General features: G+C 32.1%; 2 protein-coding genes across 4 annotated transcripts; one reads left to right on the top strand and one right to left on the bottom strand.

Moving 5' to 3' along the window:
* The first annotated feature begins 985 nt into the window (after positions 1–985).
* Positions 986–6,909, top strand: LOC146998146 (uncharacterized). 2 transcript variants are annotated; one of them, XM_085813541.1, is made up of 3 exons: positions 986–1,208; positions 1,673–1,825; positions 6,446–6,909. In XM_085813541.1, the coding sequence occupies exons 2-3, from the start codon at positions 1,791–1,793 to the stop codon at positions 6,891–6,893; spliced, it is 483 nt and encodes a 160-aa protein (XP_085669667.1). In that variant the 5' UTR covers positions 986–1,208; positions 1,673–1,790; the 3' UTR covers positions 6,894–6,909. The 2 variants fall into 2 exon arrangements, with proteins under 2 accessions (XP_085669667.1, XP_085669666.1); XM_085813540.1 differs by having other exon boundaries at positions 986–1,253.
* Positions 6,910–6,912: 3 nt separating this feature from the next.
* LOC118206035 (uncharacterized) lies at positions 6,913–14,210 on the bottom strand. 2 transcript variants are annotated; one of them, XM_085813538.1, is made up of 3 exons: positions 10,103–14,210; positions 8,114–8,339; positions 6,913–7,771 (listed from the first exon to the last, which is right to left on the bottom strand). In XM_085813538.1, the coding sequence occupies exon 3, from the start codon at positions 7,689–7,691 to the stop codon at positions 7,071–7,073; it is 621 nt and encodes a 206-aa protein (XP_085669664.1). In that variant the 5' UTR covers positions 7,692–7,771; positions 8,114–8,339; positions 10,103–14,210; the 3' UTR covers positions 6,913–7,070. The 2 variants fall into 2 exon arrangements, with proteins under 2 accessions (XP_085669664.1, XP_085669665.1); XM_085813539.1 differs by lacking the exon at positions 10,103–14,210 and having other exon boundaries at positions 8,114–8,604.
* Between the last annotated feature and the right edge of the window lie 896 nt (positions 14,211–15,106).

Raw genomic sequence — 15,106 nt, 5'->3', positions numbered from 1 at the left:
CGGTCCTAAAATGTCGTGTTCACTAGATGGCGCTGTTGTTCCATCTTAGTAGTTCCAAATGTAAACATTTATGGAGTAGCTAGACGGCTAAGGTTACTAGCGGATGAAAAAAATTTTATGTTTTTAATGTGATGGATTGCGTTATTATCAACGTTATAATATTCTGTTCACTAATGATTGTATTTTATTCCTCAAATTATAAAATTAATTTAGAGCTTTCATGCTGCAAGGCTTGTAGTACTTTTTAAGAATGGTTAATTTGAAGATATTTTTCAGTCCCTTCCCCTTAGAAAAATCATGGAGGTAGGAAGTAAGATGGAGTTTCCCTGAACAAGTTTCTTCCGTACCTTGCTCTGAAGCACCGGCGATCTCTACGTGGTGACCAAAATATTGGGTCATTTACCATTGAGCTCAATGGGATTTGACGCTTTCGGATGTAAATATTTTGTAATTACGTCGTAAATATACATATAAATGTATATATTTTCTTTTTCTACAACACTTCAGAGTCCTAAGTATATGAAAACAAAATATTTTTAAACATTTCATTCTGAACGGAACTAAATGCTATACTTTTCACAGGACAGTTTTCTCAGAATGGTTTAATTTGAATGAAATATTTTCATAAGTTTTCATTAATTACATTAGAAAAAAAATTAAGGTAATTCAATTTTATTTGGTTAAGGTACAAAAATTAAGATCAAAGTTTATTGTATTATTAATATTAAAATTATGCATTATTTCTTTTCTATTTATAGAGCTTCTTCCTAAAATACTTTTTTAAATATGACATGATTTTTTGGCTTCTGAGGCATCTTTTAAATCGAAAAATGTAAGTCAATTTATAATTAATGCTCTATTCAGTTCATTTTAAACTAGAGAATTATTAGGAATTAGCGAAATATATTTAAATATATACTATAGTACTTGACTTTCTTTGAACATTTCGGGAAATTTTCCGTAACCGGCCCTTGGCTATTTTTTGGCCGCTCGAAAAGTAAACAGAAAATTTCCCTTTTCCTCCTTCAGGAAAATTCCCTGTGTGGGTTGCAACAATTATCAGGGTTACCATATTCTGGCGCACGTACGCTCACTTCCGATGTAAACAAATCCGCAATTTCGCCAAGTGCCGGTTATGGAAACATCCCTTATAAGGGTAGCAATGGAACTAAAAGCAATGAAAGCAAAGCATGAACAAAAGCGTTAATGTAATATTTTTTTTCTTCTAAACTTTTCTCTTCATAAAAATAAAGGTACTGTTTATTGCCTCATATAATAAAATAAATCGCACAAACTTTATAAATTCGCGTACTCTAATCATTTGGAATAAAAATACTGATAATAACAATAAAACATGTTTTTATTTTTCTAAATAATTTTTGATGATTTGGAACCTGCATACTTAATGACCAAATTTGAGCAAAAGGAAAGACTAACAACCCCTTGCCATACTTAATTAGTCAACCCAGAAAAGAATAATGGTTATTATAAAATACTGATTCCCATTTTTCTCAAGTAATGATAATTATCTTAATATTTTAACTTTTACTGCTTTGAACTAAGTTCTAAAAACTGTACCTAATTGTGTTCCAGTTAATGCAATATCTCACTTATTTCCCTTGTAAACAGTCTGGGACAATGCTTTTAAACTTTTAATATTCATTTATTACAGTTGATGAGATTATGTACAGGTGGCAGAATTTAAGAAAATTGTATTCAAAAAAAAAAGAACAGCCAAGAGTGGAGATGGGGCTAAGTCTGTTCAAAAACCTTGGCCTCTTGCTGCCCAGATGTCTTTTCTGGCTCCTGTTGTGATTTCAAGAAAGTAAGCTATAGTTCCATGTCTTCTAAAACACTGTATATGTTTTTTTAAGGAACCTTCTTCTGGACAGATCATATAATTTTTTGAAAATGGATTTATTTATGATGAATTATATATCTGATTGCCAAAATAACATTTTTTATAACTGGTTGTTTACTGTGTTATTAAAAGTATAATGTCGATGATTAAGCCCTTATTTCAAGTTTGTGTTCAAATGTAAGTAAACTGGCAGGACAGATAAGATCATCACTAATATACAGTAGTGTGCTTAAATTCATAAAAATTCAGGTTTTCATACGAATGTAAAAAGCGTGAGTTTCATTGTTTTTACACTAAGAATGACTTGTTTTCACCTGTTCCCAAAGCAGTTGTGTTGTAGACATGCTATTAATTACTGCTCGTAGGTGATAAGAAATTTACTTGTCCACCATGTATTTTGGAACGATACATTTTCACAAAACATAAATCTACTCTGTATGTTCACATTGGCATAAGCATGAAATAGTACATTCATTGTTCAAAAGCGGATTATTATATAATTTTTTAAATGATTAATGAAACACAAACTTAGATACAATGTCTTTCAAGGTGCGTTCAGACGTGGGCGTAAAGCGCATAGAGGCATAGTCATAAGGGCATAAAATAGGGGAGACCTGTTCACACCTGCGAGAACGAGGTGTAAGCAGTGGCCAATGAGAGAAGCTAAATTTGCGCATGCGTGGAATGTCTACAACTCCCGCTCGATTGATTTCCCGCATTTGCTCTGCTTGCTTTTTCAGCTCGCCACAAAGTTTTACTGGCTCAACAGAATGATCTTTTATCTGCCCTTCTCATTAGCCAAGAGGCAACGGAGGAAGGTAAAAAACGAAAAAGAACGAAATGGTCAAGAGATATTTTTTTGAAAGACCAATACTGGTTGGCACATATATTTCTGTGCAAAGCACTATGGAATATTTCTGCATTGTACTGTAGTACTCTCTATACTATAAACATGCACATGCATATTTTTATATATAAAACCTTCTTCAATTTTTATATATAATTTCTCTTAGGAGAAATACAATATTCTAAATATGCCTAGTTAAAAAAAAATCTTGAGGATAACTAACAGATAGCCTGTATATAATATTTTTCCATTTTGCAGGTGTGAAAGCAGTTAAGCTAAAAACAGTACTTACCATACATTATTATTATTATTATTATTTTAATTTTCAATCAAAAGGAACATGTTTCTGTGACAGTGATCTTTTCTTGCAAGATCAACTTGCTTAGCACTCCTTATTCACTGTCCCTGTCGATCACTATAGTAGTTTGCTGCACTACCAGTATCAATTATCACTAGTAATAGTATCCCACAATTGGTCACAATGACCAGCAACCACAACTAGTACAGTACTAGGAAACGTTCACCCCACAATGTATTTTATGCTCAATCATTAAATACATTTTGCTGTCTTGCCAGCTGTTTGTATACGCCTATTTAATAATTTGCATGTATAAGCCGCACCCCTGAATTTAATTTCAACATATGCTGTCATTTCTATTTACGACCAAATCTCAAAAGTAATTTCACATTGACAAATTTTAGGTACCCAAGTCTTCAAATACATCAAAATTATAAACATTCATACGTTATCCAGGAATTTCTACCAGAGAACTAGTATGAATTTAATGATCAAAATTCTATTCAAATGATAGTAATAAAGAGTGGATAATAATAATAAATACTATTCATTAAATTATAGTCCATGTTAAGAATTATGTGTGCTGTTCAGTTTCATTAAAAGTAAATTCCTTTCATGGAGAACGTAATTAAAAAGCAGAACAGAACTTCAACAGGAGACAAAACTGTCTAGACTCTTGACTGTTTTAAGGATATTTTACTACATTTTTTCCTTCTTGGAATTCATAAGAGCATTTTCTCAAAAGATTAATCTTTTATTACTTATACAAAACTTACACCATTGAATTGACTATTGTGACTATTCTTAAATAAGTGAAAATATTTTTTTCTTTAAAGTAATATTTTTACTGTTAAAAAAAAAACAGCAGATTCTTGATATTGATTTGATGTTTTAGTAAAATTAATTCATGAAGTTTGTTTGGAAAGAAAATCAGCATTTGAAGCAAATAGCAATACTATATTTCCAGCTTTTTCAATAAATTTATTCTTAAATACAAAAATAATTAAACAGGAAATTATAGACATTAAAAATTATACACAGAAAGAAAATAATAATAATTTACACAGAAAAAATAAAATTTTTGCGATCATGCATTTTTTAAAGAATTTTCACAATAAAATGGAAAATATTGGATGGGATCAATCAACTACAGGATCGTACACAGCGTGAATAATCCTGAGCTTAACTTTCGCTTTACGAGTTTCATCCATATTTTTCAATATAAATTGAAAAACTCATTAGAAAATGCATGTCATCATCGTAGATTTCTTGCGAGATCAACTCTTTATTTCGTTCGGATACGATTACAACTCATTCGGATACGATGTGTTCCATATTTAAAAAAAACGTCGCCTTCGTTGTGATAGGGAAATCGTCTGAAGAAAGCCACTTCGTTTTAGCTTCGCTCTGATTGGTCGATGCTTATCCCGGCGTAAAGTTAAAAACTTTGAACCCTATGCCACGAGCCCTAAACCAGATTCTGTGATGTAGCCAAGACTGGTTGCCTTGGCAACAAGGCTCGGCTTTAACCACTTATGCCCTCGTCTGAACGGGGCCTTAGTAGCCTCATGCTGTTTTTGAGACAAAATGGTTTCAACTAATTATTTATTATGTTATGATCATTCTGACTTTTTCTGTTTATACAATTTTCATAAATTATTACGGCATATTAACCATTATTGTACTCATTGGTCTTCATATTCAAAATATAATTTCCCCAGTCGTAATGACCATCTACTTCAGATGACTAGTTCTGAAAGTGATCAGTATTTCTGAGAACATATATATATCTATAAATATCACTAGCAAGTTTCATCTCTCAAACACTATCATTACCACTGTCTATACATCGTTCATTTGGCGGCGATTATACTTTTCTTTGTATGTAGGCCCTTTCGGTAAAAACTTCACACCACACACTAGCTACATGGGTATTTTTCATGGTTTAGCCCAGGAGTAGGAACTTTGTAGCTGTACTGTGCCAAACCAGTATACCAATATGATTCATGATGCCATACAGTAGGAAATATTTAAAACAATTTGATTCATGCAGCAATACATGCAGAGTTAGGGAACAGAAGGCGAGAATAAAGATTTAGAGTTTTATTATGTATTATTTTAACAAAAGTGTTCATTAGAAAAATTAAGCACTGTGATGAAATTCTGGCAACTAAATTTTCCTGACAGTGCAGATAGTAAATACAGGAAGATTTATCTTTGTCTGATAACTTTCTTAAGAGTGGTGTAGAGTGCCACTGAGAACTGTACTGCATGCCAGAAGTTGCCGATGCCTGGTTTAGCCCACATTTTATGTGAATACAAGCCAGTATTCTGTAGAAAGTCCTCTAAAGAGGCATATTCTTTTGTTAGCCATCATGTGCCTAACAAACACATGATGTCATGTATATGACATGTAAATAATATATATAACCAAAGATTCATCTGTTTGTCTAAATCTTAACACATTTCTAAAACAAAACTAAATTTCTAAATATAAGGAGAAAGAAATCCATAAAGTCATAAATTCAAGTTAAAATTTTATTAATTTTTTTTTGAAAAATAAGAGCTCTCACTAAAAAAATACTTTTTACTCGGTTAATCAAGTTCACTTTTTGGTCCTCTGTTTTACAAACTGTATTCAATGATTAAATGCATAATTTATCTTTAATATTTTTATATCCATTTTTTTCCATGTTCAGCTGAAGATTAATAGTTATTCCTATTAATAATAAAATAATCATAGTATGACTAAAACAATTTGATACCCTGTTTTATGCATATAATGACATTGTTTTTATTGCATTAATAATGTAACTAATTGCAGAATTTGTCACAACAGAATAACTAACAATCAAACAGGAAATTTTTCTTAAAAATTCACTTTTGAGTATTTCATTAATATTCATATAAAAAAAACTCTCATTTTTGGGGAATATGAAACATAGGTAGCAATGAAGCTTACTTTTTATGTGACTTTGAAGCATTTTCTAAATGTTGAATTAACAGGTCAAACGTAATGAATGGCCACTGAGCTTAACTCAATGGAGAACTGATATGTTAATTATTCTAAATGAACTTCTGTTGTTATTGTTTCTGCGTTAAAGATTGCCATGCCAGAAAACATGAAAATGTCTCACCTTTATTAAAATTAAATTATTTTACACCACCAGTTAGTTGTAAAGCATGTTGGGAGCAAGGACTATGCAAGCATCATGCATACTTAACAGAATGTTAGATATATCCAGAAATTATTTAAAATTAAATTTACTTGTTGCTAATACCATATCAAAGAGTGTCATTGTGTTTTCTATCAACGACATGAAAATGTTTTTGCTTCTAACTACCATACAAATTAAAAGCTTTTAGAATTGTTTCCCCTTTTACAAAAGTAAAATAATTTGTAAAATGAAACATACTTTTTTTTTTTTTTTTTTTTCAGAACAATCACTAATGATACTTGGAATGAGGAGATGGAAGAAAATATGGAGCCAAGCCTCAATAGTTCTATACATGACTCAGAATTCAACTTGAGTGCCATTGTTCCTTCTGATGACGAAAGGGGTGTAACCGATTTAGAAAGTCTGTCAATGATGACAGATAAGGTTGATTTTAGCAGAGAAGCTGCTATGACAGGCTCCAAAACATCTGCATTAAAAAATGTCGATTCAGCATCCAATGTCTGCTCTAAAAAGAGGAAAAAAGATGCAACAGATGAAATTCTGGATTTCATGATAAGTACTACCTCTGTATTGACGGAAAAAGATGATGATGATCCCTACAGAAATTTCTTACTGAGTATGCTACCGGATTTTAAAGAATTAAGCAAAGAGGCAAAATACAAAGCCAAAATGGGTTTTCAAAGCTTATTGGGTTGGGAAAATAAATAAAATAGCTTCAACTCTTCCATGCTCATTGACTTCATTTTTTTATTTGCTACATAATATATTACTTGCGAAGAAAAAATGTCTTTTTATTTTTTATTATAGAATATTACTAATATGCAATAAACATATTAAATAACACATAATTTACATACAAAAAGAAACATAAAGAAAGCAGAAAAACTAAATAAATTTATTTTGCCAGGGAACAGCTCCTTCTTCATTAAAATAATGCATGAATCTTTCTCGAATGGCAGCTGCATATTCGGTAGCATTATTGGCACCTTGTCGACCAACTGATGGTAAATGGCACTCGTCTTGCCTCCACATGCGTTCTTGAACAGATCCATCCTCAAACATACAATCTGCATATCCAAATGGACAGTAGCTCTTCGCAGCCTTACCCATTTCATTTCTCATCAGAAAATTATGTAAGCAGCAGCAAGCAAACACATTTCTATCTGCTTTGTCTGGCTGAACGTTGAGAGTGTTTCGAAGTACTCTCCATCGAGCCGTCAAAATTCCAAATGCATTTTCGATGCACCTCCTTGCCCTTGCCAGACCCTGGAGTTTCCCTGGGAATGGCCACAACATATTTGTTTTTAAAGGAAATGCTTCATCTGCAATAAAAACAAATGGCAAAACCTTGTTACTTTCAGGAAGCAATGCTGGCTCAGGTAAAAATTTTGAGTTTTGTAACTTTTGACCTAGCGAAGAATTGGCAAAAACTCCACCATCACTAATTCGCCCAAAATTTCCAATGTCCACATACAAAAATCTATAATGAGCATCAGATGCTGCCATTAAGACAATGCTGTGGAATCCTTTATAATTGATATAGGACGATCCAGCATTTGGTGGGGCTTGTGTAGCAATGTGTTTCCCTATAATGAAAGGAAAAAAAAAAAAAAAAACACTATCAATAGAAACATATTTTATAAGATTTCATCATTCATGAATCTTTGTGAATATGTAATAAAGATATGACAAATTACAATCACAATTATTTTCTATTAAGAAGAAAATTTCGATGCTGAAAAAAAGATTATTTTGTTCATATATCAAATTTCATTAAAAAATAACACTACATTTTGTCATTTATGGTGTTAAACTAGAATCATTATTTGTAATGTCAAAGATGTAATTATATATTCAATAGCATTTAATTAAATAATGAACTGCCAGGGTCAATACTTTATTTCAAAAATAAAAGGTATGCCACTAACCATCAATTGCACCAACACAGTTAGGAAAATTCCACTTGTATGAAAAACCATCTGCAACTTCAGTCCAATGGTTTCGTTGTAAGCATGTTGTATTTCAGGCAAACACAATGGGCCTAAAGTCTGACAAATTGCTTCACAGGTCTCATTTATAATATTGCATACTGTAGATTTGCCAATTCTAAAGCTAAAGGAAAGATCTGCATATGTGCCACCAGTAGCTAAAAACCTTAAAAAAATTTTTTTAAAAACTCAACATCTAGCAATATCAGCAAGAAATAGTACATATTTATTCTGAAAATAAAATATCTGAAAAATAGAACTGGTTTGCCATTGTACACATGAAAAAGAAAAAATCTGTGGTAATATTTGTTAAACATAAGCTTGTTTTGGTAATTTTAGTTCATCAACTGTTTGTTTGAATATTTATGCGAGTCTATTTTCAGAACTTTTATTTATTTACTTTTTTAACTCAAAATGTGTCTTAAATAACTTTTTTCAAAACAAGCAGGTTTTTTAAAAAAAGGACCAATAGTATATATGATAGAAAAGTAAACTCATTTTGCTTATATTTAGTAATAGATAATTGCAACTATAACTGGAAAACACAACTTTCCAAAAACAAATATCAGCTATCATATACTAGCACAAGATGGGCCTGATATTTTATAAGCATATTATTATAGCAAATAGAAGGGTAAAAGTATATTTACGGATACCCATTGGTAATTTTTGGCGGTATATGCATACTGAGTTTGTGCAATTCTTTGACTTGTTATTTTGGCTTTGTGTACCTAAAATCGCCGCTACACAAAGCCAAAATAACAAGTCAAAGAATTGCACAAACTCGGTATCCATCTAACATACACACATTTCATACATACCTCCGTCATGTTACATACATCTATTTATTTTACCTTACAAAAGTAAAGAAACATAATATATACACTACAAAGTCCGTAATCCAAACTCCTCAGGACTTCGGCGATTCCAGATTAGGGGTTTTTCCGGATTATAGATTATCAATTTAAATCTGGTAAGATGGCATGCAGAAATCATACAATTAAAAATATGAAACTAATTTATGAAATAAAGAGCAATTATGATCTAAAGGGTATCAAAATTTACAAAAAAAAAGCTTAATATTTATTTGTTTACTTTATTAAACATTCATCATTTTGTCATGATTGTCACTTTTATCATAACGAACCCTTCTTCTGTTAGCCATTGCAAGTGGGGTGTCGGAATCCACAAAATATTCGAAAAGTTCCTTTTTCTTCTCTCTTATGTCATATACAGTTGACTTTCCAATGTCATACTCTTCGCAGAATTTTGAGACGGGTATGCATATAATTTTGAGACTTTATCCATTTTTTGCAGCAATTCCAATATTTGTTTGATGGACATCGAAACATGCTTTCGCTTTGTAGATCCTTTGGCAGCTCCTAAATTTGAAACTCTTTTTGACATAATCAAATGTTCAAACTTAGTTTTTATAAAATTGCTCTAACAGTCTGCAAAAAATAATAAGCCGAATCCAATTAGAAGATTAAGGAACAGCGCAATCTGCAACATTAACTGATATGCCTTAGATAATTTTAGCCTAGCTTATTGTAAACGCATTCTACGTTTACGCATGTGCATAAAATTTGTAGCTTTGAGGTCCGGATTATGGACGTGCGGATTAGAGACTTTGCACTGTATATGCAGGGGTGTAGCTAGAGTTTCCAGCACCCGGAGGCAACTGAAGAATTTGTACCCCTTTCTGTGGGCCAATAATGGAAAACATTTCACTAAAAAATTTCGTAGCGTCAATTTGGCGCCCCTTAGATGCTGCGCCCGGGGACAGATGTCCCCCCTTGCCACACCCTAGTTATGCCACTGTATATATGTATACACATGGAAAATATGTGTGTACATATACTCACACACATTTTCTTTTACATAATTAATGGAAACCACAGAGGTTATTGAATTTATGAGTCTACTTACCTCAAACAAAGTGCCAGCCTTTCTGATGGAGAAATTGGTTTTCTTAAACGAGTCGTCTTCTTTTCACTTTTTTTTCCAATCAGGGAAAGCAGCTGATCAAACTGATTTCCCTATTATTTAAATATAGATATATGATGTAGGTATAAATTTTTAAAAGTTTTTTTAATTAAAGCGTAAACATCTGTGTATTTCATTAATTTAAATTTGTTTTATTCCAATAATATTATATACGAGCATTTTTCATGAGATTAAAAAAAGGTCACTGAAATGCAACGAACATAACATAGTTCTGTAGGATTAACTAAAACTCATCGAATATTTAAGCTACTATTCTAGAAAGGGGAGGAAGCTTGTACAAAAGATAAAGAATAAAAATTTACATATTATTATGATGGCAGTGTGTACTTGGACTGTTTTGATCATACCTTAATAAAGAACTGCTAGACCTTTTTAATGCCATAAAATGCTTATTAAAATTATATTCAGTATTACTTCAAGCAAGTTATTACAATGTCTACTTATGCACACAATTACTAACCTTCGGACAACTCAGTATGGGTTAGAGCTGAATGAGAAGGGAAAATAAAGACGTATAGAATTATTAGTGTTATTCTGATCTGCATGGCTTAATTTAATTTTGCTACTACTACTATTAATCTATCATACATTCATTAATATACAATGTGCATGTGAGAGAAAAAAAAAACTTTTAACATATATATTTGTTAATAAATATTTCCATACATTTTTCCTAAAATAGTTAGGGTAGTTAACTCATTTTTTTATAATTGATATCCCATCACTAGCAGAGACAATAAAATTTGAAATATGAGAAAAATCAAGGCAACCTTATTTATCGAAATCAAGATAAATTTTCTGCTTGAAGTGAATGAAAAATTACTAAACTTACATTTAGAATTTGGGTTAGTCTATATTTTAGGGTGTCCCTTGGATTATCACCAAGTTGTTTAATTTATTGCCAAATTGTTGTTTCATTTATAGTAAGTAACCTGAGCAACTGAATGTTATAGAAACCCTATTAAGACATGATTGGTTGCATCATTGAGGTGAATTTAACTGATGGGGGAAAATATTTGTAAGGGCTTATTTCTGCGTTAGATGTCGATTAGTTCTTTGTTCCATTTGAGTGCTGCAATTATTGTGAAAAAAAAAAAAAAAGCACGATGTGTTTAAGTACATTGCGTATTTTGTGATTTGCATGGTAAAATGGCTGACAGTAGTAAACTGGGTGTTTGGTGATATAGTACACAAGAGTAGAAGGTGGTTTTTTTTTTTTTTTTTTTTTTTTTTTTAAGTGGTTGAGAACAAGAAATTAAATTTTGTCGGATGTAATTCAACGGAATATTTTACTTGAACAATGATCATATCCAACTGATGGAAGTCGTACAATTGGCTTTTTGATAATGGCTTCGTTCACATCTCAGTAAATCACACAGTGACATTTAAGAATACAGAAACTGGAGCTCATCTCGACACCATCAAAGATATGTGGAATATAATAAAAAGGGATTTTTGGAAGAAATACCACCGACAGTTCGGCACTACGTAGGATATTTTTTATTCTTATGTTTGTGAATTTATGTGGTGACAGCAGTATGCATATTCTAGTTCAGATAACTTTAGAAAGTTTTTTGGATGCTGTTAAGGAATTTTGTGTACCACAGATTGGAGACACAGAAATTTCGGCTGATCTTTAGAATATGATAACTGGTAGTTTAGCGACATTTTGGAGGCGATAAAGGTTACTACCTGGGACTTTGGTAATAATACGAGCAGTACTCAGTTCCGATTACGCATTATTTTGTGTGAGGGAAATGAGAGATCATGGGATATGTCATGTGATATTAATGGACGAATTACAGATCTTTAATTGGAAAAGGGGGGAAATCGGGAAAAAATCTGGAAATTTTGTATTTAGCTTTATTCTGTGTTGTGTGAAACAGTGTTCGTTAATTTTTGGATCCCATGGCCCTAACTAAAGTGAATTCGAAATGGGTATTTAGTGGGATTGAAAGGGGTAGTAATAAGTGTTTCTTTAAGGTTGTGCGAGATAGAAGTAAAGATGTTTTATTAAGTTATTTATTTTACCTGGTACTTTGCTGTGAAACTATAAGTATGATTTTAAAGATCCTGAAACAGGCGCACATACGCTTGCTTTTTATTTAGCAGAGGAAATAAGAAAAGTTTATCGGACACGTAATCAAGATTCTGAAGAAGATTAGGTAAGTTAGTATTTTTAATTATTTAAGGATATTATTTTTATGCATTGTTCTAAATGTAAGGAGTAAATAAAATAATATGGTATTATTGGAAAATTGTTATTAGCAATGATTTTTATATTTTAAGTAGTGTTTTTGAATTTAATTATATTTTAATTAAATGATAGTTATTTTGTGAATTATATGTTTGTAGGAATTTGGTATACGTTAGAGTAGAAGTAAACGTGCATGGAAATAATTTAAATATTTGACACTAAGTATTTGTAACCATTTGTAATGTTTGCGGTATGAATTAGTTGGTGACGTTTGTAATATAATAGATAATGCAGAGGTAAAAGTTTTTGGATATTTTATTTATTTTATACGGGGAAATGTTCATATTTGGAAAGGGTATATACTTTTTCGCGATCAGGTAATTTCATATATGTTCTTTTTACCGGGTTTAAAGATTTAGAAACTTGTCATGCATTTTCGTGAAATTTTTCTAATTTATGAGAAAAAAGCAGTGTACAGAATATAGTGAAGAGTGTGCACAATGCCATTTTTGTGCAATTCTGGGATGTTTTTTCAAGTAAAAATAAGTCGACGTGTACATGGTTTACGTGTATGCGTTATTTTGAAAAACGCGCAAGGAGTTTGCTATTGTGCACTTTTTCCCAATTTTGCAGTCAATATTTGTCATGATTAAGCTATTTTGTTAGATAAAATTTCTAGCATAAGTGTAATTCAGCTAGTAGATTGTTGGAAGAAGTGTTCAGTAGATAAAAAGAAAAGAAACATCAAAGAATCTCTAAGGAGAAGAAGTAAAGGTTTCCCGAAGCAAATGTGGCTCCGTCAGACTGAAGAGACACTCTGTGTAAGTCCCTGAAGCTTATTTTAAAGGGGCAATCCATCCACCCTCCGTACCTTTCTGCGCATGTGCGAAATAGCAGGCAAGGGAAACATGTTAATTCAGAAGTCAAACAACAAAAATCAGCGTTAATTTACAATGCGGTTTTGCAGCTGAAGATGATGGTTCGGTAAAACCATCGAAACTAGTCCTGTGAAAATTTTGTAAATTAACGCTGATTTTTGTTGTTTGACTTCTGAATTAGTATTTATTCGGCGTGTTATTGTGTCTTAATAAGGGAAACATGTCTTTACTTCGAGAAGACAAAATGGCGGCGGGAAAAAAAATAGAGGGTTGGTATGGGAGAGTTGGTCGCCAAATTTTCGCCAAAAAATCGCCAAGTTACCATAATCTAAAGATCAACCGAAATTTCTAAATAAGGTAATTACTCGTTCCAGAAGGTTCTCCATCCGTCCATGGTATATCGCAAATTTTTTCGCCAAATGGGCGATTTCTCGATAAATGTGGCACCTCTGACATCCCTTGTAATTTTATGGCAACCCTAAAACTGCTTTGCGGGGAAGCTATCTTACCACGCCTGTACCTTTTGTAACAATATGTAAGGTGTGTCTTGTCAAGTGAATTGTTCTTCGTATAATGTGTCAATAAAGAATTAAAGGCTAAATAATTTTCACTTGCTCTTTAGAAGCTCAGAAGATCAAGAAACAGGTAAGATCTATTATTTATATCCGATTTTGTTTTATGGTGTCGAAACCCGGGAGTTATAGTAATTGAAAATGACACAGCCTAGTGAATTAGAGAAGTTAAAGAGTAAAGGAAAAACTATTCGAACTTCTTTAACTAAAATTGTGAATAAAATAAATGACACATTAAAGGGAGACAATATTAATTATGTCGATTTGGATGATGGATGATTTAAAATATCAGTTAGAAGAAAAAGCTAATCAGATCTATCAGCTAGATTCTACCATAGAAAGTATTATAAGAGCATTGTTCATCTACATTCAACCAGTGTAATTTTAATTTCCTTTTTAGTTTTGCTTGAGTGGCAACAGCTGTAAAAATATTATGTTTTTGGTAGAATAAACTTGTTTGGTTGTGTTTAAATTTTTGAGAGATTATTTAGGTAGAAATGAGTTGATGAATGGACAAAATGGTGTACATTTACTGTCGTATCTAACACCAGGAATACCGCGAAAAGATTACAAGTTCCAAATCGAAACTAGAAAGACACTTTAAACCTGAAAACGAAAGTAAAATTCATGCATAGAATGAATCCTCTAGAATTTCTGAAAGAAGGGGTAATTATTAATTATCCTAATGTCAAACTGCCGAAATTAAAAATAGAAGCGTTCGACGGCAAATATGAAAACTAGCAGGGATTTTGGGGACAGTTTGAAGTGCAATTCATGAGAATAAACAGTTATCAAAAATTGATAAATTTAACTATTTAAAATCGTTCTTAGAGAATTCCGCATTAAAATGTATACAAGGATTGACATTAACGCAAAATAATTACGATTTAGATTTTGAGCTATTAAAAGATCGACTTGGTAAAACTGAAATTATTGTACGTTCACATGTAAACAAACTTTTACGCTTAACTCCTGTGAAATCATGTTTGAACTTAAAGGAATTGAGACAATTACTATTCAGATTAGAAGTCTCGAAACAGTGGGGATAGAACTAAATAATTACCGTGGATTTTTTTTCGCCATTTTAGTAAAATTAATTCCTGAAGATATCATATTAGAGGCTCGGTGACGCAGTGGCTCGCGCATCGCGCAGCAGCACCACAGGTCCGGGGTTCGATTTCCGGGCTGGGCAAGGTCGACTCAGCCTTTCATCCCTTGATTTCCATCACTTGGGTCGATAAAATTAGTACCAAGTTCGCTTAAGGTGCGTTCAGACGTG

Source organism: Stegodyphus dumicola, chromosome 3, assembly GCF_044657685.1.
Source record: "Stegodyphus dumicola isolate Sdum_Otavi_A_Nest chromosome 3, ASM4465768v1".
Lineage (NCBI taxonomy): Eukaryota > Metazoa > Arthropoda > Arachnida > Araneae > Eresidae > Stegodyphus > Stegodyphus dumicola.
The sequence above is the reverse complement of the archived record's forward strand: the minus strand, read 5'-3'. Positions and strand labels throughout refer to the sequence as shown.